The 24103-nt window shown below is 44.6% G+C and overlaps 1 protein-coding gene across 1 annotated transcript in view; it reads right to left on the minus strand.

Annotated features, from left to right (window-relative positions):
• nrxn1a (neurexin 1a) overlaps window positions 1–24103 on the minus strand; it is a 201087-nt gene that overhangs the window by 18558 nt on the left and 158426 nt on the right. Inside the window, exons 18-20 of the mRNA XM_063216926.1 lie at window positions 11401–11572; window positions 7099–7188; window positions 5395–5708 (exon numbers count right to left, since the gene is read on the minus strand). Of these exons, the coding sequence (XP_063072996.1) occupies window positions 5395–5708; window positions 7099–7188; window positions 11401–11572 (576 nt within the window). The remainder of the gene's footprint in view (window positions 1–5394; window positions 5709–7098; window positions 7189–11400; window positions 11573–24103) is intronic.

Raw genomic sequence — 24103 nt, forward strand, 5'->3', positions numbered from 1 at the left:
GTATTATTATGTAGAGAAACAATGTCTCTGCTCACAAGAGCACAATTCCCCGGATGACGATTGCGGTATAGCTTATCCAGGACACTATAGATATCGAGGAAAAAAAAACACAAATGGGGAGTGGGGAGTCTGTAAGGTGGAGAGAGAAGCGAGTGAAAGAGAAAAGAAAAAATATGAAGATCAAGTACAGAGACAGAGAGGAGAGGCGCCACACACCAGCTGAAAAGAAAAAGCACACTGCGGAAGAGATTTCCATGGCAACATTTTATAAGCATAGCTCATTGGCCACCACTAGTACTATAGCCGAATGGATGGAGCTCCATTTTGCAGGGCGCTACTCGTGCTGCGGATCGCGGAGCAAGATAAGCAGCCTGACACGTGCAGCCTGACAAGACAGCCTGACTTGCCTGCACCAACCCAGCTCTGGTGGTGGTTTGGTGTCCTTTGGGGAGAGGACGAGGAGGTTATACCCAGAAGAACACTGGCCCTGGAATTAGTCATATTAAGATTGCATTGTCACACTGGCTAAATAGCTGCCGCGCGTGATCACACTGGAGGCCATCAGCCCCTCTCTCTCCTCTCCTCTCCTCTCCCTCCGCGTGTCAATCATCACGCTAAGACCCACACAATGACACCTAATTACTGCTGCGCTTACAGCTCACTGTCAGGGTGGAAGATTGAGTGTAGGGGTGGGGTGGGTGGAGTGTGGGGTGGGGTTGGGCTGAGCTGGGTTGGGTTGGGGGATGTGGAGGAGGAGGAGGTGGTGTGGTGGGTTGGGTTGGGGGATGTGGAGGAGAGGAGGTGGGGAGGAGAGTGGAAGGGAGGTGGAGAGGAGGAGGAGTGGTGTGGTGTGGAGGAGGAGGAGGAGGAGGAGGAGGTGGTGTTAGGGTGTTGTGGAGGAGGAGGAGGAGGAGGTGGTGTTAGGGTGTTGTGGAGGAGGAGGAGGAGGAGGAGGTGGTGTTGGGGTGGTGTGGAGGTCGAGGAGGAGGAGGAGGAGGAGGTGGTGTTAGGGTGTTGTGGAGGAGGAGGAGGAGGAGGTGGTGTGGGTTGAGGGATGTGGAGGAGGAGGAGGTGGTGGTGGTGTGGGTTGGGGGATGTGGAGGAGGAGGAGGTGGTGGTGGTGTGTGTGTGGGTTGGGGGATGTGGAGGAGGAGGAGGAGGAGGAGGTGGAGGTGGTGTGGGTTGGGGGATGTGGAGGAGGAGGAGGTGGTGGTGGTGTGGGTTGAGGGATGTGGAGGAGGAGGAGGAGGAGGAGGTGGAGGTGGTTGGGTTGGGGGATGTGGAGGAGGAGGAGGTGGTGTGGGTTGAGGAAAGTGTGAGAAAGGACAAGATAGACAGAATGAGACTGCACACCCACCACGAGCTGCTCTGCACCACTCGGTGGAAAATCCTGTCAACCCACATACACCTTTTGATATTTCAAGCTAAAATGTATAGTGCATAAAATAGGCCTACTGTATGTGGACAAACAATACACATCGCTAAGCAGAGCTTTGCATTCATTAAACCGCCCTTTTTTGCAAATCCTGTCATGAAATTGTCATGATAAACCCCCTGCATGTCTGGATATCTACAAAAGACCAATTCCACATACTAAGGAACGAAATATAACTGCACAAATTCCATACCCACACTCTCAGAAATAAAGGTACAGAACTCGTCGCTGTGGCAGTATCCTCAAGGGGAGTAACATTGCGTCGCTTGGGTGGTACCTCAAAAAAGAGGTGACAGATGCACATTGGTCGACATTGCAAGAAACTGAACGCACCTCTTTTTTGGGGTACCAATCAAGCGACACAATGGTACTCCCATTGAGGGTACTGCCACAGCGACGAGTTCTGTACCTTTATTTCTGAGAGTGCAGGGATGAGGGGATGAGTCAAGTCAAGTCAAGTCAAGTCAAGTTTATTGTCAATTTCTTTACATGCACTGGTCATACAAAGAATTTGAAATTGCGTTTCTTGCTCTCCCATGCAGACATAGACTAATCTAGGTAAGGACATAGACAGTATAGACATAGACAGTACTCATACATGGACATAGACAGTATGGACGTAGACATTGCTCATACAGACATTTAAAGTGCAAGACTGGACAACAGAAGACTTGTAGAGAACATACATTAAGAGGAGGTATTTTGTTGTGCTTTTTCTAAAAGTCTTTTATAGCGTTCTGACATAGTAATAGTAGCATTTGAAGAAAATAAATAATTAAAAAAAAGTTTTTATTAAATACACCAGCAGCAGTATGTGTGTGTGTGTGTGTTTGTATGTGTTTTGTGTGCGTGTGTCATGAGGCATACATTATCATGAAATTTCACTCACAATACATAAAAAGAGGGGAAATATTGGCAAATCATTGGCACATCTGTTTTAAATGAGCAAATATGTATACATTGGCATTCATGGGCGAATTCAGAGCACGGGTGAGATCGAAGTAAAGTGCATGTTATGGAACCAGTGTTATGTAACCTGTTAACATTTGGCCAGAGAGCAGAGCAAATCATAGCACCAAAACTTCCAATTATCTATTCGTCCTTCAATCCAACAGCGACTTTGCATCATACTTTGCGGCAACCTGTCCACACAACAACCACTGTCTGTTTTACGTATTAAAGATTTTAAGCTAAGGAGAACTACGATGGCGCAAAATCACCATGTCTGCCGGGCAGCATATTTCCTGTCAGAAAGATATCCATCCAAAGGCACACTTACAACTTCTTCAAATAGGCATCGCATGCCCTGCGGGTTTCAGTTCATTTATCTCTCCTCATCTATCAGTGCCCCATATACCTTGGTTGCTAACACACTGAACTGATACACCGCCAGCTTTCTCCGATTTGATGCGGTGAAATAGAGTGTAAAAGGCAGACCTTCACATTTCATTTGTGCAGGGTGGGTGCGACCGGGCAAGGCGAGGCGAGGCGAGGCGAGGCGAGGCAGCCTCCCCAAGCATGAGGTGACTCCACGGCCCATTATCCAGCACACCAACCTCCCAACCCAGCCAGACGCCCCGCTGTGCACCGCTGTGCTGTGCTGTGCTGTGCAGGGCCCCCAAGGGCACTACCGGAGCCCGGCCGATAAAGAAGCAGGAGCGCTGACCCTTAGTCTGGCAGAAAGGCCACTTGCCCGCACCACCACCTCTCTCTCTCCACTCTCTCTCTCTCTGTCTGTCTCTCTCGCTCTCTCTTTCTCCCTCTCTCTTTCCCCCTCCCCTTCTTTCTGTCTATCTTTCTGAAGGATAACCATCCGTCCTACCACCTACCACCTCTCTCTCTCTCTCTCTTTCTCTGTCTCTCTCTCTCTCTCCTTCTATCTGCAGCATGCTGGCTGGGGTCCCTGTGGGCACATCTGAGTGGGTCCTGTCCTGGTGTTCAAAGCCCCCGGCGTGCCGTGGTGCGATCTGGGCTGAATGCTCTCAGAGAGAGAGAGAGAGAGAGGGAGAGAGAGAGAGAGAGAGAGAGAGAGAGAGAGAGAGAGAGAGAGAGAGAGAGAGAGAGAGAGAGAGAGAGAGAGAGAGAGAGAGAGAGGGCCGTCTGGATGGCTGGAGCTGATGGAGGCCTCCCTATTCATTCAGGTTGCATCAAAGCCACACAGAGACCCACTCCACATAAAAGAAACACCAAGGAAGGCACACACTAAGAGGCCGGCTCAGTTCAATTCAACCCTGACCTATAGACACAGCAGAGATGCCCATCTGGCTCAATAAGGGGCTGGATCTTTTGTGTGGATATACATTTTCATATTTTTCTCTTGGTTCTTCCTTCTTTTAAGTGTGTGTGTGTGTGTGTGTGTGTGTGTGTGTGTGTGTGTGTGTGTGTGTGTGTGTGTGTGTGTGTGTGTGTGTGTGTGTGGGTGTGTGTGTGTGTGTGTGTGTGTGTGTGTGTGTGTGTGTGTGTGTATGTGTGTGTGTGTGTGTGTGTGTGTGTGTGTGTGTCTATGTGCGCGTGTGTGTCTATGTGCGCGTGTGTGTCTATGTCTGTGTCTTTGTCTGTGTCTGTGTCTGTGTGCACAATTGCGCATACATCTGTGTATGTCTTTTTTGGGAGTAGGCAGGTCATACAAAAAGCAGAACACAAAGAGTGGCCATTTCTATTCGTAGATAAAAGACGGATAACAGCACTGTCTGCACCAACACCTCGCTAACAGCCTCGGGATGTGGTCTGTGGAGCGAAGCCTCACATCACGTTTGATCATTTTTGTCATTATTATTTTACCATTGTCCCAGGTTCAGTCTTGCTCCAGTGCCATGCTGACAACCCTGCCCTGCACGCCTGCCTGGGCCTGTTGGGAGCTCAGACAGCATGGGGCATCAGAGGGAAGGGCAAACGGCAACTGACTACCAAGGCCTCCAGTGAGACTGCTAGCGTGCAAAGGCAAAAGATCCCAACTTCCATTTGTACAGTAAGTGGAGATACTGTACATATGTCATTGTACTTTTTTGTACAACACAAAACTAACTATCACCAAAGGCAGATGAAAATAAAGCTATTTTCATTTCTTTTTAAATCAATATGCTGTTGGGGTAGCTCTAATTTGAACAGGAAGCTGGTTCCAGCATTTGGCAGCATATTCACCCTGTCTGGATTTGACCCTAGGCAAAACCAATAGAGGAGACTCTTGAGATCTAAGACATCTATTAAGATGATATTGCTCTAACATCTACAATATACTTAGGGCCCAAGCCATTTAGTGACTTATCAGAAGAGTTTTAACGGAATTCTAAATCTCACTGGTAGCCAGTGTAGTGACCTAAGTGCTGGAGTGATGTGGTCTCTTTTATTTGTTTTAGTAAGGACTCTAGCGTTTGTAGAATATCTACAGTAGTCAGAGACTAGGATACTAGGATACAGAGGTCTCTCTGCTCCAATTGGCTCACCCTGTTGGAAACTAAGGAAAGCCAAACAAGCAATTTGGGGCGAGTGCAGAGACTCCAAACATTGAAAGCGGATAGAGCAGGGTTGTCAAGAGTGCTGCCAAGCAAAGGCAAAATACTTCACAACCTCCATTCAAAGAGGATCCATTCCGCAGTCATTTTTTGGGAAATAAAATCAGCATCCAAATGTTGCCAAGTATTTCAGTATTTGCCAAGTATCGACCTTTCAGTTTAGCTGTTCATTTGGTGAAAGTGAGTAGTCATTTCTCTCAGTTCCCTCTAATATAGATATAAGGCCTTTTGCCATGGCAGGGCAGAAACAGTTGGGTCAAAGACTAGGACGCGGGGCTCCCACTGATAGGCTCAGGAACTCTCCCAAACAAGCAATATGAGACGTGGGCAGTAGTGACCCAAACATTTGTTTGCAGAAAACACAAGCCAATCAGAGAATTTCCTCTAAACACCAGCATGCATACCCCCCACATCCCCGTCCCCCGTAGAGTAGCTTTGATGACTGACCTGTGGCGTGGTGGTCTGCTTGCCCTGCCGGTTGGAGGCGGTGGTGGTGGTGATGTCGGAGAGCGAGGGCGTGTGCGAGCGGTTGCCAGAGGCCGAGGCACTGGACTGGGGCGTGATGGAGGAGGAGGGCATGTCGCCCACCAGCCGGGCGCTGCCCTCCAGCCGCACGTTGGTGTCGCCCTCGGCGGCCATGTTGAGCACCTTCAGGCCGTTGTAGTAGAGGCCCGACAGCTGGCCCTGGAAGGGGCGACTGCCCTGCTCGTAGCCGCCGATCTTGATGGTGGACTGGCTGTTGAAGATGGTCAGCTGCCGACCTGTGAGGACACGGGAGTGTTCAAGCGCCCAAGGGCTGGTTGTTCTGGGCCAAGACAGCCCTGAAGCACTCGCACACATACATACACACATACACACACACACGCACACGCACACACTCGCACGCGCACACACACAAGCACACACACACACACTCGCACTCAACCACCTCCCTCCCTCCCACCCTCCCTCCCTCCCTCCACTCCATAAATTTGATGAGGGTAAGTCATGACCCCTAAATGCCAACAGCAACAGCAGTAATTTGTGATGATTGAGAATGGCCTGGACTTTATATCATGATAATCAATGAGAAAAGGATGAATGCACACAAAGGGCCTGTGGACTAAGATAAATAAACAAGTAAATAATAATAAAATAATAAATAAAGAAATAAAGAAATAAACACGAGGCTGTTTTGCTGAAAGGCGAAACCTCTGATCTTTTTTTTCATCATCTCTTCTTTTTTCAAAGAGAGATCTGTCTTTTAGTCAGCTAGCTCGTTGGAGGAGTAAGCTAATGACAGAGAGGTTTATCATCCCGGCACCTCATTAAGAGTTGCTGGCACGACTGCCTTTTAGCAAAGAGCGCCTCAGCTCACCGCGGAAATGAGTCAGGACTCAAACCAAAGCGGATGCGGCTGGTGGAATGAGAGGAAGAGGAGGATGGCACTGCTACAGGGAGGAGGACACTTCACAAATGAGTCTATGTGAGGAAAAAAACTGTGGAACTAAAAAAAGAAGCCAAAAACATAAGAACAGAAAATTAATAAACAAACAGACTGATAGCTCCCAGCACAATTTATTACAGACATTAAAAACAGCATGCATTCAAGTATTTTGGCTCTGCTTTTTAAAACAACTTGATTTGTTAAAGGGACTTCCATATCTGATGCCAAGAATCATTAATTCTATTTATGGAATTTATTCTGAGCTTTTATTCTGCGGACTTTTCCAAACTGAAAACTAAATATGAAAACAGAAGTGTAATTGACAGGCATATGTAACATTTACCATATATGTACAAACAAATACTTTCTTGAACAGAAATATATTCTTAGTTAATCATTTAGACGCTATAGCTATAGCAATTACATTTTATAATATTTTAATCATACATATATTTTGATCATATTTCAACTAACTTGAGAAACATTATCAGTATATTACCAGTCCCTTTAACCTGTGGTTAAATCTCATAGTGATTACACAAACACATATTATTACTTCAAACACATTATTATAACAATGAATAATATTACAAACTACATTTTTTTAATTTAAAAGATTAGTTATACAGGGGATTTGACTTTTAGAGGGTTTTAATTGAGATAACAAAATGTCACTGCTTATGATCAAATTATCTTTTTATTTGAAGTTTTAATCAGTGTTTTACCTTTGTCGAGTAGCCAATCGTCAACTACTCGACCGAGCCGATATGGGATTCGCTGTCTAGCAATCGCCAGTCGCTCGTTATCATTGTTGCCTTTAAAGTTTAAAGAGACATTTCAGGGGTTACAATCTGGAAGGTCAAAGGTTAAATGTTAAAACCTAAAACCTACAGCAAGATATACTGCCTCAAGTTTTTTTTTTTACAGTAAGTTTTGAAAAATTTGGAAAAGCAAAATTACAATACATATCATTAATAAAAGCCATATCTTTAACGTTAACTATTTAAGCAAACAAATTATATCTACATTAAAAGAATGAATGTTGAAGATTCTGCTAGGCTTGTGATGTTGAAAAAGTATAGGCATGAAAAGAAAATCACAAGTTTAAGCATTCATCTCATAATTCTGCCAAAATAAAATCATTTTAAACCTTTTTAGCAGAGTTTTTCAACGATTTATCCACTGCACAATATTTGTTTTATCTTTTTTTTTACAATATACCAGATTTTATTCATCCAATTAATATTTTAACGTAACACCCATCTTGCTGAGATAAGGTCTTTTCCACTCATTTTGACGAATATATTCTAACATTAATTATCTCATCTGAGGACAGTAGGTCACAGTAACTTCAAGCATCAAACATTACATAACCAAAGGCAACAAGAGAAACAAGCTTCTGAAAACAAGAAGTCAAAACATTTCATTACAGTATAGTCATTGGCACAGAGAATCACACAAACAATTGCACTGGTGGTCGAGAATGCCTTGACAAAAGCTTTGACTCGGGGAGATGACATGTTATTTCTGCCCAATTAAGAGTCCCAACAGGCAGTGAGGCATGGTGAGGCTGGCACTGAGGCAGACTAATGGATGATGGTTCCTGAAGCGCCTTCCGCACTGTCCTAACAAACAGCTCTATAGTTGGCAGATGTGGGCGCCACCTGGCAGGTGGTGGTTTTTTAATGTTTCTGAAGCCAACTGCCCGTTCCACACTGCCCACAAAGTAATGGACAAAAGAGACTTTTTTTTTCAAGATGAACAAAAACACCCTCCAAAAAAACAAACACAGCATGACGGTTCATACACCTCCAGCTGTCGGAGTTGTTTGAAGTTATTGTTGTTGTTTGTTGGAGTAGTGTACCATAAAGATTAAGGGTTGAACAAGTGGGATGGATTTTTTAACTGATACATTTGATTGAATTCCATACCAGACGAGAGACCAGATTTGCAGCCTGTGTGTGGAGTCACAGGCAGTGAGGAAGCCTTCAGCACACCTGGGACAATAAACAGATTTTAATATAACATTGCCCTGTAAGAGTTAGGAAAGGATCAGATGCTAGGATAGGCTCAGAAAGAGACAGAAGTGTAAAGTCTCAACAGGTGTTTTCATTTGTGTCAGAACAAACAAGACACCTTCACATGCATGGGATTTCATTTGAAGGGATGGGTTTTTTTTGTTTTTTTTTGGTCAGTTGTGCAATAGTCTTGTGTGATGTTTTGTGTATGCTCTGTCTTAAGCGCAAAATGAACTTCAGTGAAAACTGACAATAAAGTCTAATCGTATCGTATCGTACCTTACCTTATCGTATCGTATCGTAATTTTTGCTCAACTAAGCCTGAGTTATGATATTATGGGATGCTCAAACGCAACGGTAGCCAGGTTACATTAACATATACTGTACAAGAGATGCTGAAAATATGCTTGTTGTTCCAACGGGATTGTACCTCATATTTTCTCCACAGGCCTTCAAGGGCCTTCATTTACGGACGCACTTTATCTTTTATCTCCTCGGCACTTTCTGCGAATCTGTGTGACATCCTAAATAAAAAATAGATGTGACTGTTTGGGGGCATATAGACAGAAGACACCTGCACTGTTGTTCACCTCTCCCGATTGCTGCCTGCTGTGGACAGGGCCGCTGACAGTTTTTGCTGGCCCGGGACAAAGTAATCTGAAAGGGCCTCAAACCCATTACAATCAATGTAATGAGGACTCAATTCTGGGCCCCCTCTCACCCTCGGCCCGGGACAACAGACCCCTTTGTCTCTCGCTTGCCGCCTGCTGTGCTGTGGCAAAAAAAAACAAACACTGGCTTTGATCCAGTATGAGGGGAAGGGCAGCAATCAGCAGACGAAGGAGGCGGGCCTCCCAAATGATGCCCTCATGCACCAGCAGCACAGCAGGGGAGGAGCCCAATCAGAGAGAGGGGATGGAGTTGGCAATGTGCAACAAAAAAACCCCACACATCTTGAATGTATGTTTGTGTGCAGACACATACACTTGCTCGTGCACACAAACAATCACACACACATACGCACGCGCACACACGCACACACACACACACACACACACACACACACACACACACACACACACACACACACACACACACACACACACACACACACACACACACACACACACACACACACACACACACACACACACACACACACACACACGCACACACACACGCACACGCACACACACGATTGACTGAGAGAGGCAGCAGGTACTAAGTGTCCTCTTGCATTGACATGTTCTTGACTTGTTTGTGTAGTGTGTGTGTGTGTGTATGTGTGTGCGTGCGCATGTCTGTTTCTGTGTGTCTGACTGTGCGTGTGCGTGTGAGTGTGTGTGTGTGTGTGTGTGTGTGCATGAGTTATGATTGGGTCAAAATGTTCTTCCCATCTCACATCTTGACTGCCGTTGCATTAGCTGGACTTGGGACTGAACAGAACACTACAGTGCTCTCCATCTGAGGGGCAAGGGAACATTCACAAAGAGATTACTCTCGACACTTTATCAAAATAGCCCGCGATAAGAAAGTAACATTCACTGAATTATTAAACAGGGCGGCGAGTGTTACATCAGGAATTTATGTCAGATTGCAGAAACACTGAAACAAGCCAGTCTTATCTCTCGCGAGTGGCTTGTCTCTGTGTCGGTTCAATTTTAATTGCTTTGGTTTAATTACTAAAGCCTTTTTCTTTCACAGCCTAGTCAATCAGGCCTTGATTAAAATGAAATCACCATGCGTAATTTCTTTCGACTTGAAATATTTGCAGTACTTGTGGAAAAGTTTGGAAATGCTTGTAGTATTAAAAAGCTTCGCAGGGCCAAGAATATTCCTTGTTATATATCAGTAGTTTATGACTCTTAAATGTTCAACCAAGGATTTGCTTTGTGACAGCTTTTCAAAAGAAACCTCTGCTTTTATTGGTTGAGTGTAACAGTCTTTGTCAAGCCCAGGTACTGGTCAGAGGACCAAATCTTTATTTTTCGATTTAAAAAAAAATCATTTTCTAAACAATTGATAACCCTATGACCTTGCAATATTATACCAGTGTTTGACACTATAGAACCTTCTTGTGACATTGTTTCATTTATGAGACAAGACTGTTGCACATACTAAATATGAAACTGGTTACAATAATGTTTCATAAAGTATACATTAATATCATCATTTCATCTTAGAAAGCAGTGAAATTCGCTAGATGGTATTTTTAGAGGATTTTATGTCTTTATTTGATAGGACAGTGTGAGATGGTGACATGAAGCGAGTGGGAGGATTGGTAAATGACCTCGGGCCGGAATCGAACCAGGGTACCTGGGTACCAGGGGTAGCAGTCCTGTGCCTTACCATTTGAGACATGGCAGGACCAGCTAGATGGTAATTGTGTTACTTTTCAAGTTCAATCTGTGTAGGCCTACTGGCCATATCATTTGGAATTCTATGTGAAAAACTAGTAAATCCAACAGTTTGTGTAGAGAAAACAATTGCGAAATGCTCAACTGCATTGATAAAAACCCGTTTTAGATGTTTTCACACAGAGTGCTTCTGCTTGGGTTCAATTTCCATGTGGACTCATTGTGCAGATACAGTCTTGTGACTGTCAGCATTTGGGATTATGGCAGCGATGTCAGCTCATGTCAAAGCTTTTGTCAGGGCTTCTCTCTCAGATGGCTTGGCCTTTTGACATTTCAAGACATTCAAAACCCCTGGAGCCATCACAGTGGCAGACATTTTAAAAGGGATTCCAGGGATCCAGGGGAAAGGGACTTAAGCCAAAGCCACACAAAACCATTTTTGCATGTAAGCAACCTTTTAAAAGGAAACTGTGATGGTTATCCTGTATCCAGTCGGCTGGCATCTGTAATACCATTCAGTCAGACGGTTAATCTGTCTTTTCTATGAAAGGCAGGAGAAATTGTTCCGAAGAAAGAAGAGAGAGAGAGAGAGAAGAAAGTGAGAGAGAGTGAGAGAAACACAGAGAGAGAGACACGAGGGGGATGGACTTACCTGTGGGGTATCGCTCAATGACGTTCAGGTCATCCACCTGTAGGGTGGCGTTGCCACCACTCCGCGTAAAGCGGACTATGTGGTACTTCCCGTCATTAACAAACTTTTTGGGCTCCTCAATGTTAATGTCGTGGGTGCCCACATTGAACACCACCCTCACATTGCCCTTTTCCTGTATTCAGAGAACAGAGAGAGGGGAAAAAGTCAGAAACGGAAAGGAGGTAAAGAGAAAATACAGGACAAACATTTTTTGCATTTTTTTTCAACAAACTTGACCTATGAAACACACATCACATTCTTAAGGTGAATCAAACCCCAAAAACATCTGCCTATAATTAATCCAAGCTAAATAGTGTGGAGCTTAGTGTCAAACGTGTACAAGACACCTCTATCAGCCATGATGCATGACTGATACAGTATGCATGTATGGGACTGCACATCCTTAATGCGAATCAACCCCCCAAAAAATCTATTAATCTATAATTAATCCTGGCTAAATTGTGTGGAGCTTAGTGTCAACCGTGTACAATGCAGGCGCCCCTATCTCCGCCCTATCTCCTTCTCCAGGCTGCATGTGTGATATGCATGTATGGTACGTAGGGACTGCTGCTGCCTTCAGCATCAGCATCAGCAGGTCAGCTGGGATGGCAGCAGCATGTCTCACAGGAGATTAGATCATCCACGACTGTCTGTCACATGCCCTGCAGCATGATCAACCCCCCCGTGTAAAAACAGTCAAGAATCACTCGGGCACTTGTCTATGACTGCTGCCTCTTCTCCCCCTGAAAAACAACCCACGTCTTTGTTTCACGGATGTTACAAGTCATGTGTCGTTTACTATATGTTTACTGTTGTAGATTTTTATGTTGTTTTTATTATTTACCGGGCCTACTTTGACGGGTTCTAAGATACCTCGCCAGACAGTTAAATGTTTTTTTTTATATATCTAATTTTAAATATCTGTGTTTGACATTGCAGAACCTTTTTGTGACATTGAAGATACAAAATATACTGTTGAAGACACTAAATCTGAAACTTGCTACTTCATTGTTAAATGTCCTCAATACAAACATCAAATAATACAACCCCGTAAAACCTGAAACCTCTAACATTGGCACAAATGTACCTACGATGACCCCAGAGTGCCACAGCATAAATATGTAACAGGTGTTCTGAATCACCATGTCAAAGTTAGCCTTATTATGCAGTGAATTAGAGATATAGCCATGTTAATGTCCCTCCTGTTTGTGTCCTTGGCAACAGTTTGAGCTGCCCGTAGGCTCTGTCTGTCGCTGGTCTCGGGTTCCATTCAAACAGAAGTCCGCGATAAATCCTGTTTTCACAGGGTCTAATGAATTGCTTATTAAGATGTAATTGATTTGAATGAACAGGCAAAGGTGTCTGCTGATGAAGCCCAAGGGCTCCTTTACACTCTACTGAGCATGCCCCCATACATGGACATACACATGCATGGACACACAAGGACACACACTCGTAGGCGCATACACACACACACACACACGCACACGCACACGCACACTCACAGAGAGAGAGAGAGAGAGAGAGAGAGAGAGAGAGAGAGAGAGAGAGAGAGAGAGAGAGAGAGAGAGAGAGAGAGAGAGAGAGAGAGAGAGAGAGAGAGACAGAGACAGAGACAGAGACAGAGACAGACGCAGACACACACAAAACAACAACAAAAACAAAAACACAGATGATAAGAATTTGAAGGGGCACCCTTGTGCAATGTCAAGTCAAAAAATATTAATACTGTTGGCAATTTTGGCATTTTTTATTTTTATTGTTATATTCTCTCCAGATTTTGTCTAGTCCAGCAATGACACAGGTGTGTCCCGAAAGTAATACAACTCTGTACTTGAGGCATATTTGAGACATAAAAGAGCCCAAAACAATATATCATCATGTGTTTTGGGAGATGCCTGTGCCACAAAAACATTGTCTGGATAAAAGTAACCCTAAATCAAAAGAGGTAGAAATATATTGTGGTTCCTTTGGATGATGCATCGGATGTCTTGAGGTCTACATATTGCAATACATGATTACACCAGTAGATGGCCTCAAAATGTAATTATTTCTTCCCTCCATGTATTCACAGGACTATCAGATACTCTATCACGGTACAGAAAAAGAAAAAGAAACAGCAAAATGGCTGCTTTCAACATATCCATGTGCCTATTCATACCACTTCTTTTCTCATGCCTTTGCTGTTGCTGGTGTAATTTGAGCAACAAAGAACTCTATAGGCTACTCAAAAGATCACTGTGAAAACTGTTTATACATGTACCTTCAAAACGATTCTTTTTTTAGCGCCATGCACTTACAGATAATGTAAGTATAATAATATTACCTGTACGTGCATGCCACTTAAAATAGAAATGGTTCTGAATACGCAAGCACATTGAGCTCAATCACACTCGGGCCAAAAATAAAAAAATGTGGGCACAGCCATTTTGGGAAAGCGGTTTCCTTGGTGACGAACACTGGGTGAATGGACTCTGACACACTGTCTGTGTAAGTAATGTGGGCTACTTAGATCATACGAGAGCTCCATTATGTGGCCCATCAGGTCTAATGCCCTCAGCCAGGTGTTAGCGCACGACGGTATAAGCACGGTGAAATGACAGCATGTGACATTTGCCATGTCCCCCACCTGTCAGGGCTAATCTAATGCTCCCCTGGCCATCCAGGCCGCTCACCCTAAAGAAGACACGACAAGAAGCCAGTCATTATGTGGTCACCGCTCTTTCCAGATGAGGAACAAGACCAGGGATCAGAGAGGAGTGTGTGGTGTGTGTGGTGTGCGTGTGCGTGTGTGAGTGAGTGAGTGAGTGAGCGAGAGAGTGAGGGTGTGTGTTTGCGCGCACCTGAGTGAGTGGGTGTGTGTTTGTTTGTGTGTGTGTGTGAGAAAGAGAGAGAGAAAGAGAGGGAGAGAGATAGAGAAAGAGAGAGAGATAGAAAGAGAGAGAGGGAGAACAAGAGAGAGAGAGAGAGAGAGAGGGAGGGAGAGAAAGAGAGAGAGAGAGAGAGAGAGAGAGAGAGAGAGAGAGAGAGAGAGAGAGAGAGAGCTATATAGCGGCTGCTAAACCTACTATATCTAACCTAGCCTCACGGCTGTAAATCACAAAGATGAACTTTGGGAAAAGGGCGGTAAAATAAGGCAGAACAATTAGCTGCACACCTTCATCCAAGTCAAAAATCACACCTAAACCTAAATAAAACCCCCAGAATTTAGAACCCTGACAAAACACACGCACACACACACACCAGGAGCCCTCTTTGTCCCACATCCACTCCCCTGGGTAACCGTGTCCCAGATATCCTGGATTTCACTCTGAAAAAGGAAAAAAAAACTTCCTAAAAGTACCTGGAGGGGGAAAACATAAAAAGGAGGAGAAGAAAACTGGAGCCGCCGCCACGCCACGCCACCACACCACACAAACATCCACAGCATCCCCGAGAGCATCCACAGAGGTACAAAGCAATCTACAGATATATACAATACACACGGCAGCATCGGTGTTGTTGTGAAGAGGGGAGGCAGTGTGGAGAGAAAGACCTCGGGAATAAGAATAGACTCCTGCCCTGGTAAACAAAATCAGTCACCACGCGACAAGCGCTTACGGGGCCACTACAAATATGACTTCAGTCCAATCCACCGGAGATTACTGGGACAAATGTCCAGTCCAATAAAAACCACATCACAGCAGACCAACAACACAGACAACAAATGTGGCTCAGTAGGTTAGGTTTTTCACAGTGAACATGACTTATGCTTGTACAGCGTAAAAAATATATATGGTCAGGAAAGGAGAATTACACTTTGCGGAGTCATGATTTGTCCACTATCTGTTTTAACTTCCTGTTACTACTATATCCTTTGAGCTTTCCATATGCTCAAATAATTTATAATTTTTTACAGACCGATTTTGAACCACTACTCCTGACCATTTTACGTAACATGGTGATTCATAGCAACAAGCTGTGTCTGCACACATATGGCGCTGCACACCAACCAAAGTAGGTCACCGTCCCCACAAGCTTGCCCTCCACCTTCTTCGCTCGTGTTTGAAATGCTTTAAAACGAGGCGAAGCGTCTTGAGCATATTAATAATAACACACGTTAGCAACACGACTCCTTCATCATCCTTGTTTCAATACTTCACCACGCCGAATGCTATGTAAACCTTGCACCTCATCCTGACAGAAGAAATTAAACCTAAACAAAAACAGCCCCCTCCTCTTAACAGTATGTTTTGCTTTTTCGCTTGTCCGCAATAATCATTCCCCTCCCTTCCCACACCCCTCTCTGACAGCTAATCTAAATGCAATAAAGTAATGTAACAAGAGTCTTTCTGAGCGTCATTAAGAGTTGTTATGACAGTGGCGGGGCATCTATGGGGGCCTCCTCCTCTACTCCGCTGGCCAATTAAGGGAGACAACCGGGAGAGGCGAGGGTGACTGACATCCACAATTACACTGCTGCAGCACGGCTCTGTGGGCCAAATGAGTTCCATTACGCCCAGACATAAAGCAAAAAAAAAGAGAAAGCGCAGAGAACGGATGAGGCTGGAATTCCTAAATCCCCCAAAGAATGCCATTCGTCCCCTTTCTCTCTATATACCACAACGGGGCGGGAAGAAGAATGGATGACAGCGGGCTCTATAGATATGACGAGTGCAGGTTCAATAAACATGCTTGTGATATATCTTTGAGTAAGTTGCAGGCGACCTGTGGCACCGACTACGAGTACATTTCGCTTTTACATCATTTTTGCTTCGGAGACATTATGTAATAATCTCTAGACACAGCATATAAGACACATTTTGGGGAGTATTTTGTAATTGTATTGCTTTTTCCTCTCCCCCAATGGGACAAACGTAATATGTGGTAGGTAAGTATCGGATATTGCGTGGTAATGGCAGAGTAGGTATAACAGGAGGAAAGGCAGGGGCAATATCATTATCTAATATTACCTGGGGAATGTAGCAACAATAAATAATAGACAACAGTGCTGAAAATACCCTGAGACACGACTGCACTGATTAGCCTCGGGTGATAGCTTGTAGTGATGTTTGGGGAGAATTTGTCCCGTCTGAGAAAAACTGCAATATACAGTATGTTGTCTGCCGTTGTGTGATGTTTTCTACTAACTTCATCTTTGTGTGATGTTTTCTAACTTAACAAAGGCATTCATGAATTCATGAAAGTTTGTGTGTGTGTGTGTGTGTGTGTGTGTGTGTGTGTGTGTGTGTGTGTGTGTGTGTGTGTGTGTGTGTGTGTGTGTGTGTGTGTGTGTGTGTGTGTGTGTGTCTGTGTGTGTGTGTGTGTGTGTGTGTGTGTGTGTGTGTGTGTCTGTGTGTGTGTGTGTGTGTGTGTGTGTGTGTGTGTGTGTGTGTGTGTGTGTGCACTCTATTTACATGGTAAGCTGTATATACTGTATGTCCACACCATATGGTGCACACTGGTGTTAGTGCATTAGCCCCTGAGTGATATGTTTTGTCACTAGTGGGGGATTTAATTAACATCTTTGACAACACATGACACATTTACTGTGGCGATTTCACGCTGTTGCCCGGTCTCCTGGTGATTCCCCACAGATGAGGGCTAAATGTGCCTACGGTGCGTTCAAAAATGAAGTCACTCTATTTTATCGAGGACTTTCTATCGCCGTCCTTGCCGGAGGCTTTGTCATGTGATTTTTTTCTGGTACCGACTGGATTTCAAAGAAGGTTGCTTTTCTGTGTCCAATCTTCTAAAAAAAGAGTATGAAAGGCTATGGCTCTTCGCATGGCATTTGAAAAAGGCATGCAGCCACTTCAATTTGCTGCAATCTGCAACTGCATTACGTTTCTGGGGGTCATTTCCATAACAGCCTGGCCAAGCAAGTGGTATTTCTATCAATTCGACATCTGGCTCCTTGATGATGCAAAATGGGGAGGATCGAAAAACATATTCCAAATGCATAACCTCTTGCACCCCTCACATACATAAATAATTGCATGTTTCATAATGCATGGATTCCAAAACATGGTCTTGGCATGCGGCATGCTTCATAAAATACTCCAGAGGGAACTTGCCTTGGTGTGTGTGTGTGTGTGTGTGTGTGTGTGTGTGTGTGTGTGTGTGTGTGTGTGTGTGTGCGCGCGTGCGTGCGTGCGTGCGTGTGTGCGTGTGTGTGTGTGTGTGTGTGTCTGTGTGTGCGTGTGTGTGTGTATGCGTGAGCGTATGGTGTCCATGTGTATGTGTGTGCTATTTGTATGTGCTGCATGTTCGTATGTGTTTGGGAGGGTGGCAGTGGCCTGCATTGTAAGCATTTCTCCCGCTGCTTCGCTCCCCGTTCGCCCTTCTGTAGGAAGGTAGTGGCCATACATCTCTGCCGTGGCAAGAGCAGCTTTCCCGCTCCAAAGCCACCGAAAATAACCCTCCCATGTCCTACTTCCTCTGACCCCAAAAACCACATTCATCTCCATGAAATAAATAAATAAAGAAATAAAACAATTATGAAATCGATAGCAAAAAAATAGAGGGGATCTGGAGGGAATTATCTTTGCATTATTCATACTGTCTCTCCAGTTGGCTGCTGAGAAGCAGTAAAGGGGAAAGATGCAGTGCTATACAAACACAAAGACAAAAAAAAACTGGCTTGAGAAGAGAAAGGCGTGGATGAAACGCATAGTGATGAGATGCAGTCACACAGCTCTCCATTACTCCTGAAGACACGCCACCGCCACAATTCCTGGGCTATTTTTAACCTTGATTCTCCTGAGCCTCTCACTCTTTCAATAGAATCTTCTGGATCCAGATCAGGCATTATTCTCCTGCTGTATGGGAGCAGCTATCTGACAGCATCGCTGCGGTTTTGTTTTGTTCGCTGGGATGTGAGAGGATTGAGACCTGATTGTTTTCTGACGGCTTGTTCTACCGGTGACGTCACTAAGGATTGAGGATGATCAGCAACTTGGGATCACAAAGCCATATTCACTGACATTGAACATACACAACAACAACCAAACCAAGAGGAAACACAACGCACCGCTAATAATATGTGGACCATATTCACTGGTATATCTGGCCAATGTCCTTTAGGAGCTAGACGGCCAGGCTTGTATCTGCTAAATAATATATTTTGAGTCAATACTATTCAGGGAACTCTTTTAAGGGTTTGGTTTCCCTCTGCCAAAATATTCAGCCATTAGCTAAACCGGCTAGCTCAAAACCTGGCACGGCAGAATAGCCTATTTGTCTTAAATCACTTTGTAAGGCATTGTAGCAATCCTTGGTGGCCACAAGATGTTTGGTCACGTGAAATATGCAGTGTATGTGCACACGCAAACACTTGCGCGGCATGATAGCGGAGCAATTTGACTTAAGTGTCTTGACCATTAAAATTCGGTGGGTGTGGTTACCATTGCTTTCATGGCAGAACTATTGTACATAAGGAAAAAAGAAGATCATTGGACACACTTTGAAAGGCAAACCAGGCTTGCAAATTGCCCGTCCACCTGCTACGAGTAAATGCATGCCATTTTGACATTGTCCACTCATTGTTCATCATGGCAGGTGTGTGCTCGCTCAAGGTTTGCAGAGAAACGTCAGTGAAATGGGAGGCAATGAACGCCGCCAAAGGAAAAGGAGCAAACCCAGCAGGGCCTTGTGGGATGATGAGCCTCGTTTTCTGTGTCTTATTTAAGAAGGCCTGGCAGATTGTCTACCTCACTGTGTCTTTGTGAAACATCCAATTTCTCCTTCCTCCTGTCTCCTGCTGACACTGCCCACCGCCACAACCACCACCACCACCACCACCACCAGTACCTTACACTGACCGATGTAATAAAACAGCTGTAGAAAGTTGGCATGGGGAGGGTAAGGTCGGTGAGGCGAGCGCTAAGCATTTGGACTATCTCCAGGGTGATAATGACTTGGCGTTTGCCCAGCATGGTCCCTGTCTCCTTGTCTTCGGCTATCTTGCAAGTTGGGTGTGTGTGCTTATACAGTATATATGAGTGTGTATGTGTGGCACGACTGCAAGTCTGTGTGTCTGTGAGAGTGTGTGGTTGGTAAACCCTGGTAGTTTTTGCCAATCAGTGTGTGTGTGTGTGTGTGTGTGTGTGTGTGTGTGTGTGTGTGTGTGTGTGTGTGTGTGTGTGTGTGTGTGTGTGTGTGTGTGTGTGTGTGTGTGTGTGTGTGTGTGTGTGTGTGTGTGTGTGTGTGTGTGTGTGTGTGTGTGTGTGTGTGGTGTGTTAGTTGTGACAGGGATACAGTATGTCTGTCTGTGTGTGTGTGAGTGTGTGCGTGTGTGTGTGTGTGTGGCACGAAGGTTTGTGTGTCTGTGAGTGAGTGAGAGTGTGTGGTCGCTAGGTCCTGGCATTGTGGCCAGTCTCCGGTGGCCGTGCTGCTATAGAGATGTTGAGGTAGTGGCCACTTGCCGAAGCAGCTGGCAAACACTGAGCTGGGGGTGGGGGACGCTCATTAACATCTAGTTCAACCTTGTATAGCTATGATGACCGACGTCGTGCCTCCATCCTAAATCTATACCTTTACTCTCCCCATGGCTGCTCGTCTGCTTAGAGACTGCTGGGGCAGTGTTTCAGCCTCATGTGTTGACTAACTAAACATCTTCACGCTTACGCAGTCTCATAAGTGATATGCTGCATTTTTTTTAATCACCTGCCCTCCCCCCTCTATTTTACTCTCCTCCCACAAAGTGTTTTGATAAGGTTGCACATTTTTGTGATCAGCCATTTTCTCTTTCGCCCTCTTTCTTTCTCATTTCATGTCTCTCTCTCTCTGAAGTACATTCCCCCATTGTCTTTGCTTCTCCTTCTTCACCGTCCTCTCTCTTATCCTCATCTTCTCCTCCTTACTCTACTTCATTGACTTCCCCCGTCATTATCTCCGCTCTCACGGTGACCCCCATCCCACTCCCCCATCTCATCTCGCCCTCTTCTACTCCACTACTTCCTCTCCTCTGATGCTGTGTGAGGGTGATGGCAAGTGAGGGATGACTAATAAACCTCCTTTGGCCTCTGACAGTGATGGCGGGCGAGATGAAACAAACTCAGTCAGAAGCGTTTAAGGTCAAGCTCATCCACCGACGACTCGCCTAGTGCTCGCAGTTCAGACAAATTAGGCCACCGGAGTCAACTCCCAAGCCCCATGCGTGTAGTGCAGTGATCTGGGCTCCACACAGCCTGCAGTCAGTAGGGGACACATGAGGATGGAGGATCCACAACAGGTAATGTGCTACATGGCCAGAGGGGGTTACAGGCACACAACCTGTACGAGGACACTTCCATTCTCTCCTGTCTCCTGTTTCACTACAGTGTGCGGGAGAGTGTTCTGCTTTGAAACGGATTGCTAGACACGGAGGCTGCACGGATCTTTTTATACTGGCAGCACCCACCTAGTCAGACAGAAATGTGCATTGATAAAATATATGGTTTTGTGAAGTTACATAAAGCTAACGTAAAAAAGATTCACGTAGCATGCTTGTAAGTTTGGTCTATGCGTCAATGTAGCCAGGGTCTTGTGGCAGTGGTTCTTTTGAAATATTATGGTATAGCGGTACTTTGGTGCTTAATGCCTTAAAGCCTTTAGGGCGGTCATTATCATTATCATCACAACTTATTTACCCTTGGTGTAATTCGACTTTATACAGAATTACTTCTTAATTGCTTTTGTCTTTACTTCAGAAGACAAACAAAATGATTTTCTGGCGGAAAGATACAACTACGTATATTTGGTGGGATATACATTTGAACTTTGATGGCGCACAAATTAACTCTTCTTAGAGAAAATATTTTGAGAAAATAACAATATAATAAACTTACCATGAACTTAACAGCAACTTAACCTGCTATAGCCAATGGAATCGTTTTTTATCTTGAATAATGAAACAGACCAGAGATATTTCTTGATTTAAACTTCTTATTGCAACATTGATAAGTGGGCGCATGCTGGGTGTAATCCTATGAGGGTGGTATTGGAAATAATGCAATGTCACTAAGACTGAATCAATATGCTGCAATGCCACTGCTTCTAAAAAATCAGCTTTCGGAATAGGTCTTGATGCAATACTCAGTAGGTTTAAATGATTTGAGAGAACAGAATGATGGATTTACGATTTGGAGCTTTGTCAATACCTTGAAGTGATTGTGACAGGGAGAATGCATGATATGCCATTGAACAAAGCAGAGAGAGAGAGAGAGAGAGAGAGAGAGAGAGAGAGAGAGAGAGAGAGAGAGAGAGAGAGAGAGAGAGAGAGAGAGAGAGAGAGAGAGAGAGAGAGAGAGAGAGAGAGAGAGAGAGCAACTACTCCAATCACCCCATTGTAACAGGTGGCAATGCCACGTGACTCTGCCACTAAATAGAAATTATAAGACTCATTCCGTGGCTAATGAACACGCACTGCTTTGCAGACAGTAATAAAGATGTTTATGGATACTGTATGTCTTGGCATACCTTTTCATCCCAGTCACAGCACCATTTATACGACAGAAACAAAGCTAATACCTCATATGAAAATGAAATGTTAGGAAAGTTTGACAATTAAAATGGACTTTCATCTGTAATGTTATCACAGTCATAATTTAGATATTGTAATAGCTACTAACTGTGTGTGTGTATGTGTGGGTGTGTATGAGCGTGTGAGTGAGGGTGTTGGGGGGGTGGTGGGTTGGGTGAGGCTGTTCACCCATATGAAAATACAGACGTCAGTAGCACAGAATGTTGACAGCTCAGAGTAACCTGTGAGGTCCTGCCTGCATATTAAAATGACCATTATCAAAGCGCAAAAGCAGTGAAACGCAAAAATGTTTCACAAGGTTAATTTCATGGTTCCATCAACAAACAGTGAATGGTGCTTGATGTTATTAAATGTGTGCATGTGTGCATGTGTGTGTGTGCGTGTGTGTGTGTGTGTGTGTGTGTGTGTGTGTGTGTGTGTGTGTGTGTGTGTGTGTGTGTGTGTGTGTGTGTGCGTGTGTGTGTGCGTGCATGCGTGCGTGTGTGTGTACGTGCGTGCCTGCGTGTGTGTGTGTGTGTGTGTGTGTGTGTGTGCGCGCGTTTCCATGTGTGCATGTGAGTGAATATGAAATGGGGGGGGGTTGCAGAGTTGAAATCATTTAAACCACCCACGCATATGACTGTGGTGGCTTAATGTGTTTAATTGATGGAATTATTGGCAGCGTGCGTTAGAAACATGATGTAATGGTGCATTAATGCCCTGCAATGTCTAAAGAACACCACATCTCCAGAACAATTCCATTAAACATGAGCCATATCTGTTTTGTCCCGTCACACACGCCGTGATGTGATTATGTTCATCATTAAAATAAAATCTATCATGGTTAGCAGCAAAAAATGGGTAAACAAAACCTGATTATTTATTTCTATTGGTATCAATTCATCTGACAGACTGATGTGCATTTATTTGTTTGGTTTTGGAACTAAATGATGTTATTCAGATGCACATGGCATTTCCATTTGCCTGATGGACAGTCTATAATGACAGCTCTCAGGCTGCTGTGTGTGGAGTTGAGGTTGAGCACTGGATACAGCCATCGCTTCTTCAATAATGGAGGAGAGGATGAATAAAACAGCCTGTAAGGGTTGTCAACGCTTGTAAAATCTTCCAAACCGAATGAGCATTTTTATTTTGTGGCCGCCATATGCAATCTTATGCAGTGATTCATATGATAATGTCCACAGTATAGACAGTCCACAAAGCTGCCCATTTCATGAATACTAATAACAGACCAAACAAAAAAATCTGTTACCGCCGTGTCATTTCTGCTATCCTATATGCATTCAGACTCAAATTCATGGGTGGCAAATGCCATTCGAAATCAATAAACAACCATTTCTAAAAGATCCATCTTTGTCAATAAGTGTTTTCACTCTGTGTACGCATGCATGATGTGCATGAACATTACAAGAGGGTGGCCCGCATAGACATTATATAAAACCCCATTACATGCCATGACTCTTGCATAATGCTGTGGGACTGTGTCCAAACTCCAGTATTTCCCCTTCACTAATCAGACTGGGTCAGCCCCCAAATGAGGGGGTGCAGGAGGTCTCACCAAGGACAGAAGGAGGCACAGGAGAAGGAGGAGGTGGGGGAGGAAGAGGAGACTTGAGGCTTAGCAGGAGGAGGAGGTGGGGCGAGGGGAAAGGGGATGATGCAGAGGAAGTGAAGGGCAAGGAGGAGGATGGGTAGAGGAAAGAAGCGGAGGAGGAGGAGGAGGAGGAGGAGGGGGAGACTGGAGGAGGAGGAGACTGGAGGCTCAGTATGGGGCTACACAAGCTTGTTGCACCATTGATCAATCCACGTTTTTTTTCTTAAATACAGTTTTTAGGGCTTTTTTTAAAAAGCTTTTTTGCCTTTGTTTTTGACAGGACAGTGGAGGAGAGACAGGAGATGAGTGGGGAGAGAGAGATGGGGAAGGATCGGCAAATGACCCGGGGCAGAATCGAACCCAGGTAGTCGGTGTAGTAACCCAGTGCCCTACTGTTATTCCATGGCAGGGCCAGACCAATCTCATGTTGGCCATGCTGCATCATTTTGGTGTGTACATAAGGCAGAACACTTTCAGTTGTTGGAAATGTGTTGTAGCCCCTTAACATACACTGTTCCAGTGAAACGTTGTAATAGTCACAGAAAAAACGTAGTACTACCACACCA

This window comes from Engraulis encrasicolus, chromosome 15, assembly GCF_034702125.1.
Source record: "Engraulis encrasicolus isolate BLACKSEA-1 chromosome 15, IST_EnEncr_1.0, whole genome shotgun sequence".
In the NCBI taxonomy this organism is placed as follows: Eukaryota; Metazoa; Chordata; class Actinopteri; order Clupeiformes; family Engraulidae; genus Engraulis; species Engraulis encrasicolus.